Source organism: Stegostoma tigrinum, chromosome 10, assembly GCF_030684315.1.
Source record: "Stegostoma tigrinum isolate sSteTig4 chromosome 10, sSteTig4.hap1, whole genome shotgun sequence".
NCBI classification, from domain to species: Eukaryota; Metazoa; Chordata; class Chondrichthyes; order Orectolobiformes; family Stegostomatidae; genus Stegostoma; species Stegostoma tigrinum.
In genome coordinates, this window is record NC_081363.1 from 42,461,873 (window position 1) to 42,474,561 (window position 12,689).

Consider the following 12,689-nt stretch of genomic DNA (forward strand, 5'->3'; position numbering starts at 1 on the left):
CACAACAAATGTGAAATAAACTCAAATTGACTGTGTATGTGATAACATTGACTTCTTACATAAAACTGTCCATTCTCGTTTTGGTGTTGTTTAATTTCCTGGAAAAGTTCTTCACAAATCATGGGAACAAGACCTTTATTTCCTCCATATCCAGTCATTGAATAGCTCTTTCCTGATCCAGTCTGTCCATAGGTAAAAAGGGTTGCATTGTACCCTTTCCAGGCATTTTCTAAGACAGCTCTTCCAAGTTCATTAAAGGCTTGTTTCTTTAAAAGTTAACAATAAATTAGCCCCTACATAGTTCAAATTGTAGTTCATATTCTAAATTATTATTATTTAGCCCAGTCTATGCTTGTAATGCTTTTCCTTATAAAAGAGAATAAAATTTCTGATATTTAATCGTACTTAACTACATATTAGCAGATATAACCTGAGTACCAAAAACCAACTAATGATTGCATTGTTATACCTTATTTCTAAGAGAAGATTGACTGACCTGACTGATGTATTGGCTGTGAGGTCCATTAGGCAGAAAAACTCCTTGGTCATTTTCAATATGTCCATCAGTTGACCAATAACAATAATCAAAGGAAGACATTTTTTTGTTGCAAAGGTCTCTGGGATCCTGAATGGTGCAATTGTTGCCAGCCATTGAAATTATACGTTTACTTCTCATTGCTTTTTCTCCCTTAAAAAATCATGCTCAAGAAAAAAAAAACACATACTGATTAATTTTAAGTTATCAGTCCTGAAAATCCACATGATATAATCTTGATTATGCACATCCAATGCTAACCATGCGAAGGCGGTGGGAGAGCAGCTAAATTCCATGGGGTGGGACAGTGAAAGCACTATTGAACATGTATCTGTATGCTATGATTCACCTCCTTTTTAGTAGAAGGTTGCCAATCACTCTCACAAACTGTTGGCAATCTACAATTAACCTCTGAAGCTAATCTTAATGTAGACATTGACGACTGGGCCAACAGTTATTACCCATCATTAGTTGGCTTAAGGTGATGGCAGTGAACTGCCTTTATGAACTGCAGCAGTCCATGTGCTGTAGGTAGGCCTACAATGCTATTTAAGGAGGGAGTTCCAGGGTTTTAATGTAACAACACTGAAGAAATGGTGGATTTCCAAGTCAGAATGGCGTGTGCCTTAGAGGGAAATTTGCAGATGGTGGTGTTCCCATGTATCTGCTGCACTTGTCCTTCAAGATGGGCTTGGAAGGTGCTGTCTAAGGGGCATTGGTAAATTTGTGCAGTCCATCCATAAGATGGTACACACTACTGCTACTGAGTGTTGGTGGTGGAGGAAGTGAATGCTTCTGGATGTGGTGTCAAACAAGCAGGCTGATTTGTCCTGGATGGTGTCAAACTTCTTGACTGCTATTGGAATTTCACCCATCCAGACAAGTGGAGAATATTTTATTACACCTCTTACTGTGGATTTAAGTGAATAAATAGGCTTTGACAAGTCAGGAGGTAAGTTACTCACCACAGGATTCCTAGTCTCTAACCTGCTGTTGTAGCCTTTTTATTTAATATGAATTGTACAGCTCTAATCAATAGTAAGCCCCGAGCATTTGGAGAGTCGAGTTACAGTGATGGTAACATGATTAAATGTCAAGAGACATTGGCTAGATTGTCTCTTGAAGGTGGCTATTTGTGTGGCTCAAATGTTACTTGCCATTTTTCAGTCCAAATCTGGATATTGTTTGAGCCTTGCTGCATTGAGACATGGATTGCTTCAGTATCTCAAGAGATGCTGATGGTGCTGAACATTGTGCAATCATTAGTGAACATCTGCACTTCTGACCTGATAATGGAGGGCAGGTAATTGTTGAAGCAGTTGAAGATGATAGGGCCTAGAACACTTTCCTGAGGACCTTCTGCAAAAATGGCCTGGAGCTGAAATGACTGACCCCCAGCAACCACAACTACCTTCCTGTATGATAGCTATGAATCCAAACAGTGGAAAGTTTGCTCCACAACACCCATTGACTCTAGTTTTACTCAGTCTCCTTGATACTACACTTGGTGAAGTGTAGACTTGATGTCCGGGGCTGTCACGCTCACTCTCACCTCTGGAATTTAGCTCTTTTGTCCATGATTGAACCAAAGCTGTAATGAGGTCAGGAGTTGAGTGGCCCTGATGGAACATAAACTGGATGTCTTTGAGCTATTGCTGAGCAGGTGCTGCTTGACAGTACTGTAGGTAACAACTTCCACTATTTACATGATCAAGAATAGACTGAGAGGGCAGTAATTGGCCAGGTTGGGTATGTCCAAATTTGTCTGCAAAATCCAGGGCTTTTCCACATTGTCAGGTGAATGCCAGTGTGTAGTTGTTTTGGAACAGCTTGGCTCAGGGTGTGTCACGTTCTAGAGCACATATCTACAGTACTGTTGCTGGAATATTTTCAAAACCTACAGGCTTTGCAGTATCCAGTGCTTTCAGCCATTTCTTGATATCACCTGGAGTGAATTGGCTGAAACCTAGTATCTGTGATACTGGTGACGTCTGGAGAAGGCCTAGATGGATCATCCATTCGGCACTTCTGGCTGAAGATTGTTGCAAATGCTTCAGCTCCATCTTTTCACTGATGTTTTCGGCACACCCATCATTGGCAATGGGATATTTTCGAAGCCTCATTTGTGGAGGGAATTGTTGAATAGTCCATCACCATTCACAATGAGAGAATGGCAGAGTTTAGATAAGATTCATTGTTACTGGAATTGCTTAACTTGTCAACCACTTGCTACTTATGCTGCTTGTCATTGCAAGCAGTCCTATTTTGACACCTCGTTTTTATGTATGTCAGGAGCTGCTTCTGGCATGTCTTCCTGCACTCCTCTTTGAACCAGGGTTGACTCCCTGGCTTCACGGTAATGGTTGTGGGGGGGATATGACGGGCCACGAGGTTACAGATTGTGCTGGAGTACAATTCTGCTGCTGTTGATGTCCCACAGCACCTCATGGATGCCCAGTCTTGAGTTGCCATTTTCTTTTGGAAATCTATCCCATTTAGCACAGTAACAGTGCCACATAACATGATGGAGGATATTCTCATTGTGAAGGTGGGGCATCACCTCCACAAGGGCCGTGCAGTCTTACCTGTTTCTGCAGCTGACAGATTGGTAAGGATGGCGTCAAGTGTGTTTTTCACTGACCCTCATCACCTGCTGCAGTTCCAGTCTAGCAGTTATGCTCTTTACGAACCAACTTGCTCGATCAGTAGTACTGCTGCCGAGTCACTCTTGATGGTGGGCATTGAAACCCCCACCCAGAGTACATTTTGTGCCCTTGCCATCCTCGGTACTTCTTCCAAGTGTTGATCAACACGGAGGAATAGCTCTTCATCAGTTGAGGGGAGGGTAATACATTGTAATCAGCAGGAGATTTCCTTGCCCGTGTTTAACCTGAAGCCATGAACTGTCTTGTGTCCAAAATCAAGATTGAAGACCCCTAGGACAATACCCTCAGGACTAAGTACGATTGTGCCACTGCATATGCTGGGTCTGTCCTGCCAGTAGGACAGGACATATCCAGGGATGGGGATGGTGGTGTCTGGGAAATTGTCTGTGATGTATGATTCCATGAGTATAACTGTTACAGCCTGTTGCTTGACTAGTCTGTGAGACAGCTCTCCCAATTTTGGCACTAACCCCTAGATTTTAGTAAGAAGGACATTGCAAGGTCGACAAGGTCACATCTGCTATTGTCCTTTCCAGCACCAAGGCTGATGTGCCAGGTAGACTGTCCATTTTCATTCCTTTTTGAGTCTTTGTCATGACTGGTACAGCTTAGTGGCTTGGTCAGGCCATTCCTGAGGCCAAATGAGAATCAATCAAATTGCTGAGAGTCTGGAGTCATACAGAGAAAAGACAAGGAAGGGGTAGCAGTTTCTTTCCCTAAAGGATATCAGTGAACCAGATAGACAGATTTTTCCTGGCAAATGTTTCATGGTCAGCATCAGACTTGCAAATTCAGATCTTTGTTGAATTTCACCAGGTGTCTTAGTGGGATTCGAAACCAAGTCCCCAAAACATCACCTGGGTGTCTGGATGACCAGTCTAGCGATGATCTACTACACCATTGCCTCCTCTTGAAAAGAAACTTGGCTATTCTGCAGCAGTCTTCTCCATTTGAGGACTATGTACTAGGAGGTAGACCAATACACTGCATCTCATTTGACCCATGAGCCTACAGCTCCAAGTGAAATGAAGCCAGAAATCACATGGCACCAGGCTGTAGTCCAACAGGTTTATTTGAAAACACAAGCTCTCGCAAGGCTGTGAAACTCTGACTCCTTTGTCCACCCCAGCCCAGATCAAATGAAATGAAGAAGCAGGAGCTCCCAGACTAGCGATCAGAGTGATCAGAATCCTTAAATTTATCCTCTTCACATTCCCTTGATGACATTTCAATTTTAAACATTCAGAAGTTCAACTTTTATGAGTCATCAAAAAGATCTATCCCCTATGATGCAAGCTTCAAAAACCCATAAAGAACAAAGACTTAACGTCTATAGGATATGCAGCAGGAATTATCTCCCCACTGCGGTTCCTTAGTGCTATTAAAAACAATCGTTTCAGTGTCACAAGTCAGCAGATTAACATGCAAGTAACAACCAAGGATTTTTTTTTAAATGGTTAGGAAACTTTATGTTCGATTTTAGTTTGGTATTTGAAATGTAAATTTGCAGTCAAGTTTCTGAACTGTGCTTGCCTGTTATGTACAGCATAGTCTCAAGTAGTGGATAATAAGGAGACAATAAATTATTCTGTAAACACAGCCATAATTTGCCCATGCACTTCCACAATTTTGACTATGAGTTGAACATGATGTTTTTTACACATCACAGTAAATTTTTCTTTTCAGACTCATGCTGAGGCCATGATCATTAGGAATCACTTTCCAACTTTATGTTATCAGTGGGGAGCCTCAGCAATTGGCTTCGCTTGTCGTAAAGTCAGGTGCATTCTGCACATTTTTCAACATGTGTGATAATGGTTGAATGCACCAGAAACTCCTTTGGGCAAGGCTCCCTGCAGTAAACACCAAATTGGAAAATGACCCCTGTAGTCTTAATCAGTTTGGATGAACTAACGGCATCAAAAACAGATGGATTGGCCATTCATTTTATTACAGTCTGTAGGACATTGTTCTCGACAAAATGACTGTTACTTTCACCTCCAAGACAAGTTACTGAACTTCAAAATGCATACAGCTCTGAAAAAATGTCATATCAATGTAAAAATGATCTTTATCTTCCATGTAATTTGTCATAGAGTCATAAAGCTGTACAGCATGGAAAAAGACTTTTTGGTCCAACTCATCCATGCCAACCAGATATCCTAAATTAATCGTGTCCCATTTACCAGCATTTGGCCCATATCCCTCTAAATCATTCCCATTCATATACCCATCCAGATGCCTTTTAAATATTGAATTTGTACCAGTCTCCACCACGTCCTTTGGCAGCTCATTCCATGCACACACCACACGCTGTGTAAAAAAAGTTGCCCCTGAGGTCCCTTTTAAATCCTTCCCTTGTCAGCATGCAGAATTCTAATTAAAGCAGTAAATGTATCACTCACATGTAATCTTCACAAATAATGTGTACATTGACTTTTGTGCAGGACAAGTTAAATTTTTGTCATTCATCATTTCATCTTCAGTGACACTAATCGACATTTAAGCTGCCATCCATAGTCACACAGGGGTTCACCCCTTAATTCTGCCCAGAAACATAACTAAAATTTTTCTTTGCAAACTTATAAATTGAGCTAATTATTTACTCATTTAATGGACCCAAAGATACCCTTAACCAACAGAATCATCTGAACTTCCTAGTCTTTTCATGGGCACGATGCTTCTCAATCCCTGGTTCCGCGGAGAGCTCTCCCTGGTGAAGCCTGTGTCATGGTTTGATTTTATGGCTGTCAGTTAACATGATTAGGGTCTGAACAACATCACTGGTCCTCGTTCTTCTGAATCTCAGTGAGGATCTGCCAGCCTGGGGCCAGTCTCTGTCACAATGTCTGAAAAGTGTCAATTAAAATGCCCTGGGATGCATGAGCAGTGTGCTTATGGTGTGTGCCAATCTGCTGATATTTTGTTGCCTCCACATAAGTCAATCTTAAGTGGAGATAAGTGAAGGTAGACATAGATAATGAAATTTATCATCACCTTCAAAGCACCAGCTCAGCCTTCAGCTGACTGAAGTAAATGGCATTTGTGGACCAGGATCCCAAAACTGAGACCAAGGTCATGGTTTACCAGGCTCCAGTGATCCCTGAATATTTTTCTGCTCTGAGACTTGGACATCAAGGCACCTCAAAGTAGTAGAGAATTACCATTACCACTGCTTTTGTAAGATCCTCCAAATCCAGTAGCAAGCCGATATTGCCAGGATCATTCAAGACCAGTTCTCCTGGGTGGGACATGTCAGCTGTATGATAGATAGCAAACTCTGAAGGTAGCTTTACTGGAAACTCAGTCACAGCAGGACATTCCCAGAAGGACGATGGAAACTCATGAGCAAAGTGTTCAAAGTATCTTTGAAGTAGTCAAGTAGACAGCTGCTGAAACATGACTGATCTTGGCTTGCGACCAGCCAAAATGGAGAAGGCTCAGGATGGGTGTAAAGACATTGTCAGGAACATGCAAAAACAAAGTTGAGGTGTCCTTGGTATCACACTTCCAAAAAAACCTTTCTATCTAATCCTTCAAGTACCCAATGTCCCACATGTGGCAGAGACTGCAGGTTACAGATTTTGAGGGACTGCCTAAGATAGAGGATGAGTAAACTCAATGTTACAATTCCTTAGAATTCTATTCTATCATCAAATAATGTAAAATACTGTACAATTTCCGATGAAATTGTTTTAAATTGTTTATTTTGATTCCACATCTGTCAAAGAAAATAATAGATTTTACAAACAGGCTTCACTGGGAAATTTACTCGCATTTTAAAAGGTAAAGTGGATAATCCTACCTGATTGAATGGGCGCACACGAACAGCAACTTTTAGATTATTTTCATTAAACATTATGAAGCTTCTCAAGTTAAGCAGATATGATGCTATTTGAATTTTTAAAAAAACACAGTAAAGTTAAAAAAAAGGAGTGGAAGCTATACCATGGGGTAGTTCATCTACTTCAAGCACTGCCAATGTTAATGGATTTGTGCCTTGCTGATCTCTTGTGGTGATGCTTTATATGATGCTATATTAGGAATGTGACCTTTGTGTGACAGATGCAATGTCATTGGCTTGTCTGAAAACCGAAGGGTGCTCTGTCAAGCCCAGTACTGGTCATGTTGACAACTACAGAGGTGTAGTAGAGAAAGTACTGAATTATTCTCCAAAGGACAAATTAATTTTTAATTCCTGTCACCTAGCTAGGAAACCAAAATACTGAAGATATAAAGTCACTGCATTAGAAGAAGAAAACAAATTACAAATAATTAAGTAAAGCTTTTTGTATGTTTTGGATACTTTTTATTTAGGATTCAAGGAAGTTCTTAATGTTTGGAATTTTAATTAAGTGATTTAATTATTTAAAAGCCAATTCTACAATGCTCATTACTAATTTATTCAACAGTCTCTTATGTCAGACAACAATATTAAGATTATGTTGAATTTCAATATAATCCTTTTCTAAATGAACATGGAATATTTTGTTTTGGTTCTCAATTAACTTTCTGCTAACTTACAAACTTCATTTTACAGCCTGACTGAATATATTCTGGATCTAACTTGCTTTTATCGAAGCACTAATATAAAAATATAGTCATTTGGTTGATTAGAATGTGGGAACATTTTTTTTGCCTTGCACTCGTCAAGACATTTTACAGAAACGTCAATTCAAAAGGAAAACCAACATTTATACTGCCAGAGAAAAGCATGTTGATTGATTGGCAAGTGGACCCTGAATGATAGGGACGTTGCCATGTGGAATTTACCCATTAATTCTAATTGAAAGTTGTCAGCCAGTCTTAATTTTAAACCAGGCAGATTGACTCTGATTGCCCTGAGAAATGAACAAGTTGAAACAGGTGCAGTGCCTGTACATATTCTTGTTATTTTCAAAACATGAAACTACTCTCTCGTTAGAGAGAGAGAGACAGAGAGACAATTAGTGGTGGTGGTGGTTAAACCTGAAGTCATCACATCTCAGGCAAGAGAAGTGGTTGAGAAGGCAGGACCTCCATGTTAGCATCTGCCAGTGCAGGATTTGAACCCATGCTGTTGGCATCACCCTGTATTGCAAATTCACCATCCAGCCAGCATTTTGTGCACCCACTCTCTGTCATGAGAAGGCATATCTTTGATTAAACACCCACAAAAAATACAAGGAGTTCTTTCAACTTGCAAGAAGAAATGACTGCACTTTTGGTCATGTCAATCTTTTTTGTTCTGAGTATTCAGAAGGATAACTGACAAACTTCAAACAATTTCCAGAAGGCTTCTCATAAAAGGTAAAGATATTGGCCCAGATATGTCAGGCTCTGTGTCCTTAGAGACTGGGCGTTACCTAAAGGTTTGTGCCAAGACTTGCTATTTTGACTACATATAAAATAATTCAAAGGCACTTACCCCACAATGGGCACATGATTACCTGCAACGGTATCCTAATTTTACAGTGATCTCAGGTTTTTAAAGTCACAATCCCCAACACACAATGGAGGCAGTGTTGAGGAGAAACCAAGCAGAGCTTAGGGAAATGCACTACATGCCAATTGTGCAGAGTGACCTCAGCAAAACACATACAGACGTAACAATGCAATGGAACACCATGACAATGAATGACACACTGGCAACACATTTGAAAATCAAGAATAGCCAGTGGAAAAATTTACATCTCCACAATGTTGCTCCACAGCAAAATCAAGCTTTTCTTTTCCTTAACACATTACTTACCTGGAATTTTTTGCATGCTTACAGTACCCTCTACTGTGAAGACTGATGCAAAATATTTGTCTAAGTTATCTATCATTCCCCTGTTCCCCTGTATCAGTTCCTCAGTCACTTCCTCCAACTCATTTTAGCTACTCACTTTCTTTTTATATATCCATATTTCTTGGCAATTTATTTTCATAATCAATTTTCTCCCTTTTTATAAGCTTTCTTGTCATTCATTGGTGATTCCTAAAACATTCCCAATCCTCTGGTCCACATTATTTTCACCACTTTTTATGTATTATTTTTTGATGGTAGATATTTTCTAATCGACTTGCTCAGGGATGTAATTACACACCCCTGGAGCAGGTGAGACTTGAATCCATGATCATCCTGGGTCAGAGGTAGGGACAATAAGCCAAGAGGATATTCTCCTCACCCACCTATTGAAACCTTAATCAGAATCTTCAGTCTGTAATATGGAGCACTTCCTTAATGTAAAAAAAAAGTGGATTGGCAATCTGAGTGGGATTGCCGCTACTTGGAAAATCTGCCCAATTTGTCCAACCTTCATCTCTGTTCAAATCATAAGTCTTTAATTCTGAAAAAAAATGTTTGTTACCCTGCTTTTGAATGGTATAGATAACATCTGGAAGCCTGAGAATTTGTAATTATTTACAAAGTAAATTCTGAATGTAAAATAGCAACCAGTAAAAGTGACAATAAACCTGTCAAAAAGCCATATGGTTCCCCAACTGTTCTTTTAAAGACGGCTGTTCTCCTGTCTTGACTTGGCAAATATACGACTCCAGCTACACACCAGTGTGATATATTCTTACTTTCCTCACAAGTAACTTAGAAAAGCCATTTGGTTACGTCCAGGTCAACTAGCTTTGAGTAATCAGTACTGCCTATGCCCCACTTCCATGAGCACACTGCCACCCTGCTCTCACCTTCACCCAGTGGAACTTTGAGGCATATGCAGCTGAGGTCCCGAAGATCAAATTTATTGTGAAAATTTGCTGTCCATCTCAGGCAATTTGCAACTCCTCAGATACTAAAACAGTCAATGTTCATATGAAGCAAGACCAGAACAACATCCAGGTTTAGACTGACACATGGCAGTAACACTGGAAACACACAAATGCCAGGAAATGATCATCACCAACAAGAGAGAATCTAACAATTGTCCCTTGCCATTCAATGGTATTGGCATTGCTGAACACCTTACTATCAATGTTCCTGCATATTAACATGGATCAGAAAGTCTACTGGATTAGCTATATAAATACAGTGGCTGCAAGAGCAAGTTTTTAATAAATTCATTCATGGTCATGGACCAACATTTTTTGCCCAGCCCTAATTGCCAAGAAGAACAGTTAAGAGTCAACCACATTGTTGTGTGTCTGGAGTCACATGTAGGCTAGACCAGGCAAGGATGGCAGATTTCCTTCATTAGAGGGAATTAGTGAACCAGACACTTGTTTTTTACCTGACAATTGGCAATTGTTTCGTGGTCAACATTAGACTCTTATTTCCATATTATTATTGAATTCAAATTCCACCATCTGCTATTGGCAGGATTTAAACGCAGGTCCCCAGAGCTTTATCTGGGTCCCTGAATTAATAGTCTAGCGATAATACCAGAAAGCCATCGCCCACTGAAAAACTAGGAATCCTGCAGTGAGAAACTCGCCTCACGACTCCCAAAAGCCTGCCCACCATCTACATGCCACAGGCCAGAAATGTGATGGAATACTCCCCACTTGCCTGGATGAGTGCAGCTTCACCACACTCAAGAAGCTTGACACCATCCAGGACAAAGCAGTCTGCTTGATTAGCACCGCATCCACAAATATGGTCCCTCCATCACCAATGCACACTGGCAGCAGTGCTTCCATTGAAAAGATGCACTGCATAAATTTACCAAGGCTCGTAAGACAGCACCTTCTAAAACCACAATGACTACCATTTTCAAAGTCAAGACAGCAGATACATAAAATACTATCGCCTGCTAGTTCCCCTCCAAAACACTCACCATCTTGACTTCTGAATATATTGCTGTTCTTTTAGTGTCACTGGGTCAAAATCCAGGAACTTCCCCCCACAACCCTTGCCAAATGCCTTGTAGAGGTACCTACACCAAATAGACTGCAGTAATTTCATAAGGCAGCTCATTACCAGCTTCTCAAGAGCAAGTCAGGATGGGCACTAATTGCAATCTCAGCCAGTGAGGCCTACATCCCGTGAATGAATAAGAAAAAATTCCTGCATCCCTCCAGCTGTGGTTCAGTGAAATTTCTAAGAAAGAATTGACATGGCTAAAAACATAGGTGCAGTAATGTTGCTCATCTGTTTTAATGAGCATTCTACATGTGGCTATGTGCACTGTTGCTTTAAAAAAGAACTTCTTGAGCCTCCTGGCTAGTGTGTTTTTTTTCTTTGTATGACCATCGCAGGGTGCTAAAAAATTGAAACCCTGTGGAATGTTCGTACTCATTCAGCCCCCAAAGTGAAGGTTGATGACAGCTGTGTACTCAAACCTTAATAGGCCACTATCGGCAGTAATCCTCAACACAGCGCTCAGCAGATCATGACTGGAATTACCATGTGCTCAGCCAAGGAATAAATATGCATTTGATGTACAGCTAATCCATAATTAGTGGTAAACTAACACTTCACATCTGAAGAAGTGTTATAGTTGTAATACACAGCAAATATAGCAAAGGAAATATGAAATCTTCGGGAGATCAACAATACGAATAATAGGCCTGCGCAACCTTCTCTACGCTATGTGACTTGAGGTCAATAGTCATTGCTCCCGCAATAGATGGTGAATGTTGGCAACAGCTAGACTCTTGAATGCAGAATTGGTTCTTAACGTCTGAAGCACATTAGAGGGTCAGTCAGTTGCAGTTCCTTCTTACAAAGAATTACAGTGCATGCACAGCACTTATACAGACAGCTCCATACTCCATATGTTTTTTAAAATGTGGATGAAACTAGCATTAGAAAGTAAGTACCAAGGAATACAAACTGCAAACAAACCTAGCAGTTAAAAAACAAGATTTCTCTTGAGACAACACAATCCCCTTTTAAGTTGATGTACCACTTCTTGTTCGTCTGTTATGTGCATCTGTGAAGCAGGGAACTGAGGGGGTCATTTAGGGAGTTGGTCACATTGCAAGTTAGGAAGAGATAGGTTGCCTCACAGGCAGTTGAAGAGGACAAAGCAGGCTGTGAACCATAGAATATAATCCTTACAGGGTGGAAGCAGACCATTCAGTCCATCAAGTTCACACCAACCTGCTGAAAAGCATCCCATCCAGACCCACCCTCTATCTTATTTCTGTAACGCTGCATTTCCATTGGTTAATCCCACCTAGCCTGCACATCCCTTTACACTACGGGACAATTTAGCATGGTCAACCCAACAAGCCTGCACATCTTTAGACAGTGGGAGGAAGTTGGAGCACCTGGAAGAAACGCACGCAGGCACAGGGAGAATGTGCGAACCCAACACAACAGTCGCTCAAGGGTGGAATCAAACCCGGGTCCCTGGTGCTGTGAGGCAGCAGTACTAACCACTGAACTACCACGCCACCAATAATATCATACAGCATTTAAAATGTCCCATTGGGTGTCGGATGCAGTACATATACAAGAATGCTGCTAGACTCCGGTGGAAAAGCCTGCAGAGTCAATTGTGCCTACTTTATTCTGGATGCTGGTGATGGCAATTGGTGAGGGCAAGGGTAAGCAGCAGAGCCTATTTGTA

At 40.8% G+C, this 12,689-nt stretch overlaps 1 protein-coding gene across 1 annotated transcript in view; it reads right to left on the bottom strand.

The window, feature by feature from the left end:
- Nucleotides 1-7,060, bottom strand: part of LOC125455547 (kinesin-like protein KIF28P) — a 76,892-nt gene extending 69,832 nt beyond the window's left edge. The window contains exons 1-3 of the mRNA XM_059649460.1: nt 7,007-7,060; nt 497-688; nt 60-266 (exon numbers count right to left, since the gene is read on the bottom strand). Coding sequence (XP_059505443.1) covers nt 60-266; nt 497-688; nt 7,007-7,060 — 453 coding nt within the window. The remainder of the gene's footprint in view (nt 1-59; nt 267-496; nt 689-7,006) is intronic.
- Nucleotides 7,061-12,689: the final 5,629 nt, after the last annotated feature.